Source organism: Belonocnema kinseyi, chromosome 4, assembly GCF_010883055.1.
Source record: "Belonocnema kinseyi isolate 2016_QV_RU_SX_M_011 chromosome 4, B_treatae_v1, whole genome shotgun sequence".
In the NCBI taxonomy this organism is placed as follows: Eukaryota; Metazoa; Arthropoda; class Insecta; order Hymenoptera; family Cynipidae; genus Belonocnema; species Belonocnema kinseyi.
Window position 1 is genome coordinate 41,736,152 of NC_046660.1, and position 15,551 is coordinate 41,751,702.

General features: G+C 23.8%; 1 protein-coding gene across 1 annotated transcript in view; it reads right to left on the reverse strand.

The window, feature by feature from the left end:
• Window positions 1-226: 226 nt before the first annotated feature.
• Window positions 227-15,551, reverse strand: part of LOC117171283 (eukaryotic translation initiation factor 3 subunit B) — a 40,582-nt gene continuing 25,257 nt past the window's right edge. The window contains exons 8-11 of the mRNA XM_033358430.1: window positions 12,579-12,759; window positions 8,290-8,530; window positions 3,825-3,933; window positions 227-653 (exon numbers count right to left, since the gene is read on the reverse strand). Of these exons, the coding sequence (XP_033214321.1) occupies window positions 553-653; window positions 3,825-3,933; window positions 8,290-8,530; window positions 12,579-12,759 (632 nt within the window). The 3' untranslated portion in view covers window positions 227-552. The remainder of the gene's footprint in view (window positions 654-3,824; window positions 3,934-8,289; window positions 8,531-12,578; window positions 12,760-15,551) is intronic.

Here is a 15,551-nt window from a genome sequence, read left to right on the forward strand (position 1 = left end):
AAAAAATTCCCTGACTTGAAAAGAAAAAGTCTCTGAAATTCCCAGATTTATAAAAGTTCCCTGCCAATATCAAGTTTTCCAGGTAGGGTAGACACCCTGTCAATATATAAAATCTACCTAGTCAATTAAAACTTCTTTTAAAGGAGAAGGACTTTCATGTTGAAACTCGAATTTTTGTATGAAATATTTATTTCGAAATAGGTCGGATAAATAATAAAAGGTGTGATTTGAACAAACGTATCAAGGTGTTTATTCATCCAGGAATGAAGTATTCTGTAGGGTATGTGATAAAATTCATAAAATTGTACGTAATTACAATGGCAATGCTTAACGCGCAAAGTCATAGAAATTTTATTAAGATTGTAGAGGTAATAAAAAACGACTTGTCCATTACCGCAAATAACCAACATGCTGCCGGTTAGTAATTCAGCAGCAATTTCGACTCTGAATTAATCTTGCTATGTTGAATCTTTTTTTTTTTCCTTTGAGGCAACAAATGCTCTCTTCCTTGAGGTCTTAATGTTCAGCTGGAAAAGTTTTCTGTCCCCGCTTTTATTTGTCGTCAATGATGAAACTCTCTTCCTTTACGAAAAATTCAACAACTTCCTCCTCCACGTTCTTCGTGTCTGAATCCAGCTCATCCGTATCAATATCTGCAAATTTCAAGTTTTTTTTCTTAATTATTTCCAATCAATGAAAAAAATTAGTTTCAAAAGTAAATTTCGGGCAACCACGCTCGAAATTCCCTCAAACAGGAGAAATAGGTCAGTTTTTCACGAAAATATGAGAATAATAGGTGGGTTAATTCTTTGAAATAAAAAATCAATATAAATACCATATTAAATTCAATATGAAACACTCTAAATTTCTAAAATTTAAAGGCAAAATATATTGAATTTTCAACAAAATAGTTGAATATACGACGAACTAAATTTTCTACCAAAAGAAATAAATTGCGAAACACAAAATGTCGATTTTTATAACAATTATTTTACAACAAAAACTAATTTTTTTTTAACCAAACAGTTGTCTTAACAACCAAATAAAAGAAATTTCAAACCAAGAAATAATTTTTTAACAAAATAGTTGAAATTTTAAAAAATAGTTAAAATTTTTAAGTAATTTCAACTTGATTTTTTTTACAAATAAAGATAATTTTTCAAACATAAAAGATCAATTTTCAATTCAAGAGGCAGAATTTTTAACATAACAGTTGAATTTTGGACAAAAAAAAAGATAAAAAAATAGTTTAATTTTCAATCTAAAAAATGCATCTTCAACAAAATGGTCGAATTTTCAAACAAAAAAAGATTAAAATTCAACCAAGAACATTTTCAATCAAAAAAGTTCATTTTAAACCAAGAAAGATAATTGTTCTACCATGAAAAATGAATTTTACACAAAATAATTCAATATCCAAAAAAAGATATTTTTTATACAAAAATTAATTTTTAACAGGTTCAATTCCATCAGAAAATTCGAATTTTTAGCCCACTAGTGGAATCCTCAATCAAAAAGACGAGATTTCAACAAACAAGATTAATTTTCTAACCAAAAGGACGAATTTTCAGGCTAAAAAGATGAATTCTCAAAAAATCATTTGAACAAAAAAGTTAATTTTTCAACCAAGTAGGCGAATCTTAAAAAAAAAGTTTAACCAACTAGTTTAAACCAGTAGTTGAATTTTCGATAAACAAAATTATTTTTAACGAAATATGTTTTAAGAAAATATTTTAAATATTTTAAGAAAATATGTGTGTGAATTTCCAAGAAAGTGGCTTTAGTTTGAAGCCAGAAAGACAAATGATGCACAAAACAGTCGAACTTTTGCACCGAAAATATGAGTTTGAAAAAAAAGAGTTAATTTTCTTTCAAATAGTTCAATTTTCATAAAATTAGTTTAATTTACTGCCAAATAATTGACTTCTTAAGCTAAAAGGATAACTTTTCTACAATACAGTTAAATTTAAAACCAAAATTATGTATCTTTAACCAAAAAATAGAAATTTTGAATTTAATTTTTAATTTTTAAATATTTTTTATTCAATTTTGGACAAAAAAAAGATGACTTCAACAAAATAGTTGAATTTTAATGAATTTAACATTTAAAAAAGTTAATTGTAAACCAAGGAAGATAATTATTCTACCCTAAAAGATTAATTTTCTACGTAATAGACGAGATTACAATCAAGGAAGATGAATTTTAAATAAAATAAATGAATACTCAATAACAAAAAAAGGTATTTCTTGAAGCAAAAATGGAATTGTCAAATATTCAGTTTAAAGAATTATTTTTCAACAGGTTTTTAATTTCACAAAAAATACGAATTTTAAACCCAATAGTCAAATCATCAATAAAAAAGGTGAATTTTCTATAAACAAGATTAATCTTTTAACCCAAGAGACATTTTTTCTAACAAATAGTTGAATTTAATACCGAATTTTCAATCCAAACAAATGAAATTTTCAACAAATAAATTTGAACAAAAAAGTTAAATTTTCTGCAAAGTAGGCAAATTAAAAAAAAAATGAATTTTTAACAAACCCAGTTTAACCAAGTAGTTGAATTAAAAATAATTGTCACCAAGAAAATGGCTTCATTTTAAAACCAAAAAGACAAATGATGTACAAAAAAGTTGAACTTTTTTACCGAAAATATGATTTTCAAAAATAAAAGAATTAATTTTCTTCAAAATAGTTAAAATTTTTAACAAAAATAGTTAACTTTCCATAAAAATATTTTAATTTATAACCAAATAGTTAAATTTTCAAGCTAAACAAAATTTTTCTACAACACAGTTCGATTTTCAACGAAAATGATGAATTCGCAACAAACAAATATATTGAATTTTGGACAAAGTAATTTAACTTTAAACCAAGTATTTGATTTTTCAACCACACAGTTACATCTTCAACTAAGAGCATTATTTTTCTACCAAAAAATATAAATGCTTAACCAAATAGTTCAATTTTCAACCAAAAATACGAATTTTCCATCAAGAATATTGGTCTTCTACTAAAAAATACGAATTATCTACATAAATCTTAAATATTTAAAGCGAAAATATGATTTAATAACAAAAAAGGATTAATTGTCTATCAAATATTTAAATTTTCATAATAGTTTAATGTTTAACCTAATAGTTGAAATTTCTACAAAATTGTTAAATTTTTAAGAAAAAAAGACGAATCTTCTACTAGAAAATTCAAGTTTCAAATAAAAAATATTCATTTTTAACTAAAATTATAAATCTTTAAAAAAAAGTATTAAAAAGGTAGTTGAAGTTTAAAGCAAGTAGTTGTTTGTTCAACCAAAAAAATATTATAATTTGAAATAAAAAACAGTTGAATCCTCAACCAAGAAAGATTAATTTACAACTCAAAAATACGAATTTTTGCCAAAATACATGAATTTTCAACCAAATAATTGAATTTTCAACTAGAAAAGACCAATTTTCAATTAAAAATATAAAACTGCAAACAAAAATGGAATACTTGCACTTTGAGTTTAGAAAATTAATTCTCGGCAACAAAAAAAGACTAATTTTTTTTAACAAAATAGTTAAATTTTCAACAAGAGTTCAACATTCAACGCAAAATATGATTTTTTAACCAAGAAATTTAGTTTTATAAAAATGAAATAGTCCATTTTTCAACCAAATAGATGAATTTTCAACTACAACAATGATCTTTAAACGAAGCAGTTTAACTTTTAACCAAGTAATAAAAATTCCGAATTAAAAATATAATAATAGACTCTGTAATCAAAAATAGTTCTATTTTCTTATCCTCTAATTAAAATTGTGAAGGAAATTTATACTTACGGCGACGTAATTCCAAACGACGTTTTTTCTGACTCTTCCATAACTCAATCCTTTCGTTGCGATATTCCAAAAATGCTTTCATCAAAGCACAACGTTTCTCGATTAATTCCTATTAGGACAAAAATGATAAATCAGCAAATATTGGAACTTTTTCTGGGAGTTGTAATATTTATCAGAGTCTCCAGCGATTCTTAGGAACGAAATTCAAGGCCTTTTCCAGGTTTTCCAGGTCAAGAAGTCAAGTTTCTTCCAGATCTCCTTTTTTTATATCAAATAATGGAATAACCGTTTGTTACATATGCAAAAATTGAGCCATTTCAATTTTTGTTGGCCAACAATTTTTGAAGAAAGCAGAACCAATAAACAAATTCTTCATTTTTTGCGAACATAAGTCGTCTGAAATCCTTAACATTTTTGTGAAATCTTTGAAAATTCATTGAAGTACTTAAAATCTTTTTGAAATTTTGACATTTCTGTGGTGTCTTTTAGAATCCTTTTAAATTGTTGGAAAATATTTGTAATCATTGAAATCTTTCATATTAGTTTGAAACAATTGAAATATTTGAAATCCTTTAAAATCTTGTGTACTGTGCCATTTTTGAAATTTTGGGAATTCTTGTATTCTTTTGAAATCATTAGTCTATTTAAAATCGTTTAAAATATTTTGAAAATTCTTGTATTCTTTCGAAACCTTTCATATTCGTTTGAAATCATTGAAATATTTTAAATTTTGTGTACTTAACCCTTTTTGGAATTCTTATATTCATTCGAAATTCTTATGACATTTTATTTGAAAGCTTTAAAGTATTTGTGAAATCTTTCATATTTTTTTGAAATCACTAAAATCTTTGAAATCGTTTAAAATCTTAGAAATCTTGTGTTCGAAAACATTTTTCACAGCCAATAAAACTTAACAAATTCGAATTTAAACTACAAATTAAAGCACTCAAACTGGAACTCTTGAGTTTTAAACTCTTAAAATTGAATTTAAAAGTTTTTTAATTGAAAAATTGTTTACTCAAATGTACAATAAAAATAAAAATATATAAAATGGAAGTACTTTTATAAATTATCTAGAGTTCAAAGATTCAGATTCAATTCTAAAACTATATATCTACATTATAATTTCCAATGCTCTATAAATTAAAGAATCAATCAATGAACTCTAAAATTTTCAAAATTATATTACTTTAAGCAATTTAAAGTTAAAAACATAAAAAATTAACAAATTAAATTTGTAAAAAACGAACACTAATTAAATTATTTTCATCTTAAATAGTTCAAACACCCTTGAAAAGTTTCAAAACTGTATTTCAAAATATTGAGAAATCTAAAAATTGTTTTACATTTTTCAAAATTAAAATTATTATTGAAATTCTTTCCGAACTTCTAAATATCTGTTAAAATGAATCAAATTTTTCCTACGATTTTTAGAAAATCCTGCAAATTAAAAAAAAATCCTTGAAATATTCTAGATTCTTTTTTGACAATTTTGGAAATCTTTTTAAATCTTTTTAAACAGTATCTTAAAATAATTTTTCAGAATGAAAAATCATATTTTCTTTCAAATTAGACTGTTGCTATTTGTACCGAAATTTCAGTAAAAATAGCCGAATTTTGTCGGTACAAATACTTCGTTAAATTATTTGAAATAATTTTAAATGTTTTAAATTAATCTTGAATCTTTTCAAAACTTCTAAATATATCTTAAAATTACTCCAATTATATCTACAAATAATAAGTGTTCAATTGTTATTTATATATCAAAAATTAACAATTTCACTTACAAATAAAAATTCTTTTGAAAATAACAATGAAAATTGTAACATTCAGAATTTAAAAGTTCTTCGAAATTTTAACGATTTAAGGTTTTCCATGTCAAATAATTCTGTTTCAATTTATATACTTTTAAATATTGGGTTTTAATTATTCGTTTTCAATAAGCAGTCAAAAGTTGCTAAATATTAAATAATTATCCTTTGTTTCAATTAAAAAATTTAAAATTGATTGTGTTAAAAATGAAATATTTTAGATGAAACAATATTTCAAATTTAATGAAATTCTTTAATTACGAATATATAATTATCAATTTATTTTTAAGTTGAAAATAGTTTATGAGGTTTCAACCTGAAGTTTACATTTTTTTAAATAATTAATTGAAACAGTTCAATTTTTAACGTTAAAATCTAAAAGTTCTTCAATTTTTAACGGATTCAGAATCTTTTTGATGAAATAAGAATGGTTCTTATCCAAAATTCTCAATTTCAAACGCTTTTATTTTTTACTTGTAAGTCTTCAGGACTGTATTTTAAAATTCTTTAAATTAAAAATGTAAGCTTAAAAATAAAAATCTAAAATGGCAGTAAATGATATAATAATTTATGAAAATCACAATTTAACAAATTAATTAAAAAACGGTTGAAATCAAAGTTGAAAAAAATTTTTAGAATAAAAATTTTGTAAACTTCCCGGTCTTCCCGATATTTGAAATCTTGTGTACTTTACCCTTTTTGAATTTCTTGTATTCATTTGAAATCTTTATGAAATTTTTATAAAATCTTTGAAATATTTGTGGAATCTTTTGTATTCATTTTAACTCATTAAAAAATTTGTAATCTGTGTAAAATCTTAGAAATCTGCTTTACCCTTTTTCAAATGTTTTGAAAGTTTAAAAATCTTTGGAAATGTTCAAAATCTTGATGAAATCCTTGCAATCCGGAGTACACACATTTTTAAAAGCTTTAAAATTCTTGCAATCTTTATGAAATGTTCAAAATTTTTTCGAAATCTTCATCAAATACTTTTAAATACGTGTGAAATTTTTCTTAATTCTTTGCTTGTGAAATATTCTTTATTCGCTAAAATCATTGAATTATTTTAAACCTTAGTGAAATTTTTTTAAATCTTCTCAAATATTTTGAAACCTTTTGAAATCGTTTTTTCCAGGTCAGGAAATATTTCCCACGGTCAATAAAATTTTAAAAATTACACTATAAGGTCAAAATGTTTTCCATTTAAAATGATCAAAACTGAGCTGCAAAGTAAAGCACTCGAAGTGAACAATTTAAAATTAATTAAATTAAAATTAAAAATTAAATACATTTGGTTCCAAACGTATAAATCCAAGTTATCATTTTTAATTCTCTAAATTGAAGAATCAATCATTGCGCTTCAAAAATTATATCATTTTAAGCAATTTTAGTCTAGAAACATTAAAAATTGAACGATTATATATATATTTTTTATCTGAACACAAATTTCAAAATTTAAAATTTTATTTCCAAATTTCAATTATTAAAAAATTTTTTTTCAGAACTTCTAACCATCTTCTAAAATGATTAGAAATTTTCCTTAAATTCCTTTAAAATTAAAAAATATCCCTAAAATCCTTTCAAAATTCTTTAAAAAACTTCGAAATTTTTTGTTCGAAATCTTCCAAAATCCATATTTGATTTCAAATTAGTCCGTGCACTATTTTCATCGAAATTTTAATACAAATAGCCGTATCTTATCAAATTAATTTTAAATTTGTTCAAAAATTCCAAAAATGTCTTCAACTTTCTGATTTTTTCTAAGAATATATTTAAAAAAATATATATCGTATATTGTATATTGAAATATACATATATGGTATATTGAAATTCAACAACTTGAATTACAAATTCAATTTTTTTTTAATAGAACAATTAAAATTGTAAAGTTAAAATTTTAGTTTTGAATGTTTTATTTATAATTACTGATTTTAAATGAACAGTCAGATAGTTTTAAATATTAGTTAATTGTTCTTTTTCTTAATTGAAAATTTTCAAATTAAATGGCTTAAAATGGAATATTTTAGACTGGAATAATATTTGAAAAATAAAAACCTTTGGTTATGAATGCACTATTTTGAAGTTATTTGAAAATTGAAAATAGTTTATAATGTTTCAATCGAGATTTTACATTTGTTTAATAAATTTCCCGGTTTTCCACGTTTCCGGGTCCATCGGCCACCCTGTTTATATCTTTAAAAAAATTTAAAAGCTATGTGAAATATTTGATATCTGATGTACACGCCTTTTTTAAATCTTTAAAATCCATGAAATCTTTGTAAAATCTATTTTAAAAAAATGTATACTTTAACTTTCTATATTAGCAGACAAAAAATAAAAAATGTATAGAATTATTCACAATATTAAAATCTGTTTATTGCAATATATAAAATAATTGGTAAAGTCTAAAAAAATGCCTTGTCTTGATAAATAAAAAACTTTTCGGTATCAAGTTTTCTTCTAAACGAGTTGTTTCTTTCATAATAGACTTAAAGATTTTCATTACTTTTTCAGATTCCAATGAAATAACTGTTTTCAAAGAAAAGAAAAAAATTAATTCAAGGTTCTCGTGAAGAATTCAAGGAGAATTTAAGATTTTCAAGGTTTTTAAGGTCCTTGGATATCCTGTTTATGTATGGTGACGTTAAAAATACCTTGGAAGCACGCGTGAGTCGCATTCGATCTTTGCTCTCGAATTGAGCCGAATACTTCTTCAAATTCTTTTTGATTTCCTTTATCTGCTGAGCAGACAATAGGGTAGGAGGTCGCGGACGCCACAAGAGTTGGTTAAATCCGTTCAAGTTGACACGTTTCAGAATTCGTCCTTGGAAAGTCCAAATCCAGTATCCGTTATCCACACTAGTCTTCCAACTCGAGACCGCAGTTACGACATAGCTAAAAATAATTAAAAATAAACATGACTTATAATTATAATTAAATATAAAATAAAAAGCATTTTTTAAACTTTGCAGTAAAAATAATTTACAGGATGGCCCCGTTTTAATGACAGAAAAAAATTCCCGGTTCAGAAATTTTTTTCACGGCCAATGAAATTGAAAAAATCGAACTCTACAGTGAAAAAATTTTCCATTTGAAGTAATAAAAATGGAGTTGCAAATTAAAGCACTCAAAGTAGAACTCTTAAATTTTGAACTTTTAAAAATAAAGTTAAAAAAAATTATAATTCAAAAATGCTGTATTTAAGTGAAAATTTTTTAATTAAATACAGTTCAACTGGCAAATTGAAAATATACAATTTTATAAATTCAAAATTCCATCATGTTAGGCATTTTAAGCTAGAAACTTTAAAAATAGAACGATTACTTTTTTATATAAATTAAACACTTCTTAAATTAAAATGTATTATTTGAAATAGTTTAAAAATCCTTAAAATGCTTCAAATTTTATTTCAAAATCTTGAAACATTTACTTGTTTGACATTTTTTCAAATTTTTAATTATTTTAACTTTTTAATTATAGAACTTCTAAACATGTTTTTAAATTATTCGAAAGTTTCCTACTATTTTTTTTTAATCCTGCTAAATTGAAAAAATTTCCTTACAATTCTCCAAATTCATTTTCAATAATTTTGTAAATCTTTGTAAATATTCTCTTCGAATTTGTTTTTCGAAATAAAAAGTCATTTTCAATTTTTCAGGGTGAACGTTTTAATCAAAGGAAAAAAATGCCCGGTCAATGAAACTTGAAAAATCGAACGCTAAATCTAAAAATTGTTGCATTCAAAGTAATAAAAACTCAACTGTAAATGAAAGTAGTCAAAGTTAAAATCTTGAATTTTAAACTTTGAAAATTGAAGTTTAAAATTTGATTCATTCAAACATTTGGTATTTTAATGCTTAATACTTTACACGTATAAAATAAAAGCTACTAACACTTTTCAACTGTACCATTTAAAATTAAATGTAGTTAAACTAACAAATTCAAAATTTGAGAATTTTATAAATTGCAGAGTTTAAAGATTCAGATTCAGTTCTAAAAATATAAATCCAATTCGGGTTAAAATTGTTTATTTAACAGTAGATATTTCAAGGATTAGTTTTTCCTTTCTCTTTAGGGAAAAGTTACAAATTTTTATTTAAAACTATGCTTGATTATAACAATAATAACTGTATGATTTTTCAATTAATTTTTTTAAAATAAAATCAACCCAAATAGAAATTCAGAGAGTCCTTCGAAGAATAAAATGAGGCCTTGATCATTAGAATTAAATACAATCTGTAACTTTTTCCTGAAGAGAAAGCAAAAAATAAACCTTTAAATAACTCCTGTTAAACAAACAATTTTAACCTGAATTATTTTTTTCTGAAGTGTGTTTAGAAGCCTGCATTAATATTTATAAGAATTAACAATAAATATTTTTTTGTCGATTTTATAAATCATTTTAAAGATAGGCAACTTTTGAGATTGATTGTACGAAGTGTAAATCCTTAAATTCTAATTCAAGCTCGGAATTGACTAAAAATTTCCTACTTAAATCGGAAATTTTAATTATTTTAGAAAAATTCCTTGTTCAAATTCAGAATTTTTATTCTTTTAGAAAATTCTCCATTTTAACTAATTGTAAGAATTATAATTTTTCTGTAAAATTCCCTGCTCAAATTCATAATTTAAATTTTTTTCTAAAATATCCCGTTTCAACTTAGAATTATAATTCATTCTTTTAAAAAAATCCCTGTTCCAGCTCGAAACTTATTTTAATTTTTAAATTCCCTGTTACAAGAAAAACTATAATTCTTTTGGATAAATATCAATTTCAACTCAGAATTTTTAGAAATTTGAAAATTTCCTACTTCAACTCAGAATTAAAATTCTTTGGAGAAAATTCCTATTCCAATTCAGAATTTCCTTAAATCCTTAAATTCTTCGAAACCTTAGTCCAGAATATTGAAACATCTACATGCTGTTTTACATTTTTTCAAAATGATTTTTTTTACTTATGCCAAATTGAAGAAATTTTTTTAAAGTCTTCCGCAATCATTTTTAACAATTTTGTCAATCTTTTTAAATTTCTTCAAACATTCTCTTAAAATTAGTTTATTAAAATAAAAAATGATTTTCAATCTTCAAAACTCTTAAAGATTCTAAATTTGTTGTCCTAAATCTGGTAAAATCTATATTTTGTTTTAAATTAGGGCTTGGGCTATTTGCACACTAATTTTTGTACGAATAGTCACATTTTTTCGGTACACATAGACAATTCGTTTAAATTATTTGAAATTATTAAACATTTTAAAGTAATTTTGAATTATTTTAAATCTTCCAAATATCTTTTCAACTTTCTCAAATTTTTTTCTAAGAATAATAGATGTTCAATTGTTATGTATACATCAAAATTCAACAATTTGTCTTACAAATTAAATTTGGTTAAATAGAATAATTAAAATTGTAAAGTTTAAAGTTTAGTATTTTTGTTTAGTTTTGAATATTTAATTTATAGTTACTCATTTAAAACTAACAGTCAGGTATTTATAAATAATAAGTACTGTTCTTTTCCTTAATTAGAAGATTTCAAAATAAATAAAATTATATTTGAAATTGAATAAAAGCCTTTAATTATAAATATATTATTTTGAAGTTATTGCAAAATAAAAATAGTTTATAAAGTTTCAATAGTTTAACTAATGAGACTTTCCAATTGAAACAGTTTAATCTGGACATTCTGAAATTGTGAATTGATTCCGAATCGTCTTGTACAATCAATTATTATTTACTTCTTAAATATTAAAGTACAAGAAATAAAAATCTAAAATGGAAAATTTTTAAAGCGAAAGATTTGGAAATTACGCATTCTAAACTAAATGATATCATAATTGAAAAAGATAAAAATTAAACCAGGTTTCCCGGTCCAGCCGCCACCCTGATTTTTCTAGAAAATGTTTATCTTTCTTCTGAAGCCTTTCAAAATTCTTAAATAGCTTCTAAATTTTTTGTTCTACATCTGCCAAAATCTAAATTTGGTTTTAAATTAGGTCGTGGACCATTTGCACCAAAATTTTTGTAAGAATTGCTGGATTTTGTCGGTGCACGTATAAACTTCGTCTAAATTATTTGAAATCATTTCAAATTTTTTATTAATTAAAAATTTGTTTGAACTTCTAAACATTTCTTCAACTTAGTTGAATTATTTATGAGAATAATAGGAGTTTAATGGTTATTTATACATCAAAATTTAATTATTTGACTTACAAATTAAATTTTTTCATTGAACAATTTAAATTGTGACGTTCAACGTTTAGCTCTTTTTTTAAGTTTTGAATATTTAATTTATAATCACTGATTTAAAATGAAAAATCAGATATTTCTAAAAATTAAGTAAGTTTTCTTTTTCCTAATTGATAAATTTCAAATTGAGTGCTATAAAAATGGAATATAAATATATTATTTTAAAGTTATTTTAAAATTGAAAATAGTTTATTAAGTTTAAATCTGGAAATTCTAAAATGATGCAATGATTCACAATCGCCTTGTACAATCAATTACTATTAACTTTTTAAATCTTAAAGTACAGTTCAAATTTAAGAATCATTAATTAATTCATGTTCACATTTGATGAAGCAAAAAAATATTTTTTTATCAAAAATCTTCGAATTTAAACGCTTCTACATTTTAAGTCTTTTAAATCTATAAAACTGAATTTTCAAATTCTTTTAATGAAAGTGTACACTTAAAAATGAAAAATCTAAAATAGAACATTTTTAAAGTGAAAGGTTTTCGAATTACGCATTCTGAACTGAATAATATCATAATTGAAAAGGATCACAATTTAACTAATTATTTAAAAAACTGTTGAAATCAAATAAAGTTGAACAGATTTTTTTCTCTCTAAAAATCGGTAAAATTCCGGGTCAAAAAATAAATTCGCTGTCATTTCCCGGTTTCCCGCTCCAGCAGTCACCCTGAGTTTAATAAATTTGATTCTTACCGCCCAGTCGGATCCCACTCCACATCCGATGTTTGATAATGATCAGTCTGATTCATGATTGTGAAGTCGTTCGTATCGATGAATTCGAGGGCTCCAGACATTGACGTCAGACCAGCGAGGACAATAAATTGACCAGCGGGTGACCAGAACAGGTGATTACAAGCCTTCTTCTCGAATTTTTCTACAAAATAAAAAAAAAACGAGCATTAATTCCAAGCACACAAAGAAAAGAGAAAATTAGGCCTTTTGATTTCTACTACTATTTCGAAAAAAAGACGCTAAAGACAATATTTTCTTAAAATTGTTCGCCAGTGCCACTATTTGTTAACTAAGTTATTAAATAAAATTTTTCCCCCTCTTCTTACGCAGTTCTGACTGAATAAATTTTTTTCTTGACGTTACTTAGGGTTCATCCAAAAATAACGTTAGACGAATTAGGGGAGAAAATTCTAAATTTTTCTTATGAATTAACAGAGTGGTTAAACTTTCAACCAAGTAATTGATTTTTCAGCCAAAAAGATGAATTGCTAATAAAATACATGAATTTTTAACCAAATTTTCAACCAAGAAAATTAATTTTTTGTATCACAAACTACACGTTTTTAACGAAATACGTAGAATTTTAACAAAATATTTGAATTTTCGATCAAGAAGATTATTTTATTTTCTACCAAAAATATGAATTTTCAACTACATAGTTTGAATAATGCATGTGATGATAGTCCAAATTTTACTCGATACATTTTTAGTTTATGTTTTTTTATTTCGAAGTTTTGTTTACATAATAGTTGAATTTTTAAACTAACAAAAATCAATTTTCACCCAGAAATGGAGCAGTTAAGATTTCATTTAAGAAAAACAGTTTTCAGTAATAAAAACAAATTATCAACAAAAAAATATAATTTTGTACTAAACAGACGAGTTTTCTACCTGATAATTGAATTTTCAACACGAGAATATGAATTTTCAACAAAACAGCTTTTGAATTATTATAAGATTTAAGATTTTTTGTTAAAATAAAAAACAGTTGTGTTTAATTAACAAAAATGAATTTGCTATCAAAAAAGACAAATTTTTAACAAAATACGTCAGTTTTAGGTCAAATAGTTGAAATTTCTACGAAATTGTTGAATATTTCTGGAAAACAGTTAAAATTTCAACAAAAAGTTATTTTTCAACCGAAACAGAATGATTTCGAAAAACAGTCATACAATTTTCTGAATAATACATCGAGGGTTTAACTATTTTGGTAATACAATATTAGATTAAAAAAAAAAAAAAAAATCGTGTGAAATTCTTTTGAACCTTTTAATTAAAATGCCCTAAAAGCATTGAAATTGATGAAATCCTGTAAAAAGAGCCCCTGAAATCATGTAATTTCCTCTTAAATCCCACGAATACTCTAATATGGTAAAAATCCCTTGAAATTCTTAGAAATTGAACATAATTTATTTCCTAAAGTTCTCTAAAAATTCTTTATAATTCCTTTAAATCTTTTAAATATTATTGATATCATGGTTACCTTTTGGAAATTCTTTGAAATTTGTTGAAAGCTTATGAAATCCTTTGAAAACTAATCAAACCTCTTAATTTTCGGTAGATTCCTTGAAATTTAATACCATACACTCCTTTAAATTGCTTATGGAATCTCTTAAATCTTGTTCAATCCCTAGTAATCTTAAAAAAATCGAATAAAATCCTTGAAACATCCTTAAATCTGCAGGGTGGCAGTTTTAATCGAAGAAAAAAATTCCCGGTTTTTTCCCGGTTCGCAAGCATTTTTCACGACCAATGAAATTTAAAAAAACAAACTATATTCTAAAATTTTTTTCAGATAAAGTAATAAACAATAAACAACAAATTAAAGCGTTCAAAGTGGAACACTTGAATTACAAACTTTAAAACTTGAAATTAAAAAGTTTTTCAATTCAAAAATTGTGTATTCAAATGCTCAAAAATGTACACGTACCACATGAAAGGCAGTACAATTTTGAAATAAACAATGTTAAATGAAATTCAAATAAACTGCAAAATTTAGAAACTTTATAAATTATAGAGTTCAAAGATTCAGATCAAGTTCCAAAAGTATAAATCCACGTTAACATTTTCAATAGTCTAAATTAAAGAATCAAGCAATAAACTTTAAAAATTTTCAAAATTATATTACTTTAAGTAATTTTAAGCTACACATTAGAAATTGAAAATAATTTTTTTAACTGAACAGTTCTTAAATTAGAAGTTAAATTATTTTCATTTTAAATAGTCTAGGCATCCTTTAAAAGCTTTAAAATTTTATTTCAAAATCTTAAGAAATCTAGAAGTGATTTAAAATTTTTCCAAATTCAAAACGATTTTTGAATTTTTGTTCGGAACTTTTAAATATATTTCAAAATGAATTGAATTTTTTCGATAACTTTTAGAAAACCCTGCAAATTAAAAAAGAATTTGAATTTATAAATAATAATAGAACACTTATTATTTGTAAAAATATTACAATAATTTTAAGAGATATTAAGAAGTTTAAAAAAGATTCGAATTAAATTTAGAACTTGAAATAATTTGAAATACTTACAACCGAATTAAAAATGTTCTTAAGATTCTTAAGAAAATTGAAAATGATTTTTCACACTTTGAAAAATTATTGAATATTCTTCGAAAATCTAAAGATTCAAAGCTTTCTATGTAAAATAATTCAGTTTCAAATTTTTTTCTTATAAATATTTGGTTTCAATTTACTCGTCTTAAAGAAACAGTGAAATATTGCTAAATATTAGGTACTTATTCTTTTTCTACATTAAGAAATTTCAAATTAAATGGGATAAAAATTAAATAATTTAGACTAAAAATATTTTTAATTTAATAAAAACCTTTAATTATGACTATATTATTGTGGATTTATTTTTCAGTTGAAAATAGCAATACGCACGTTTACACTTTTTAATGTCTAAACAAATTAATAGAAATAATATATTG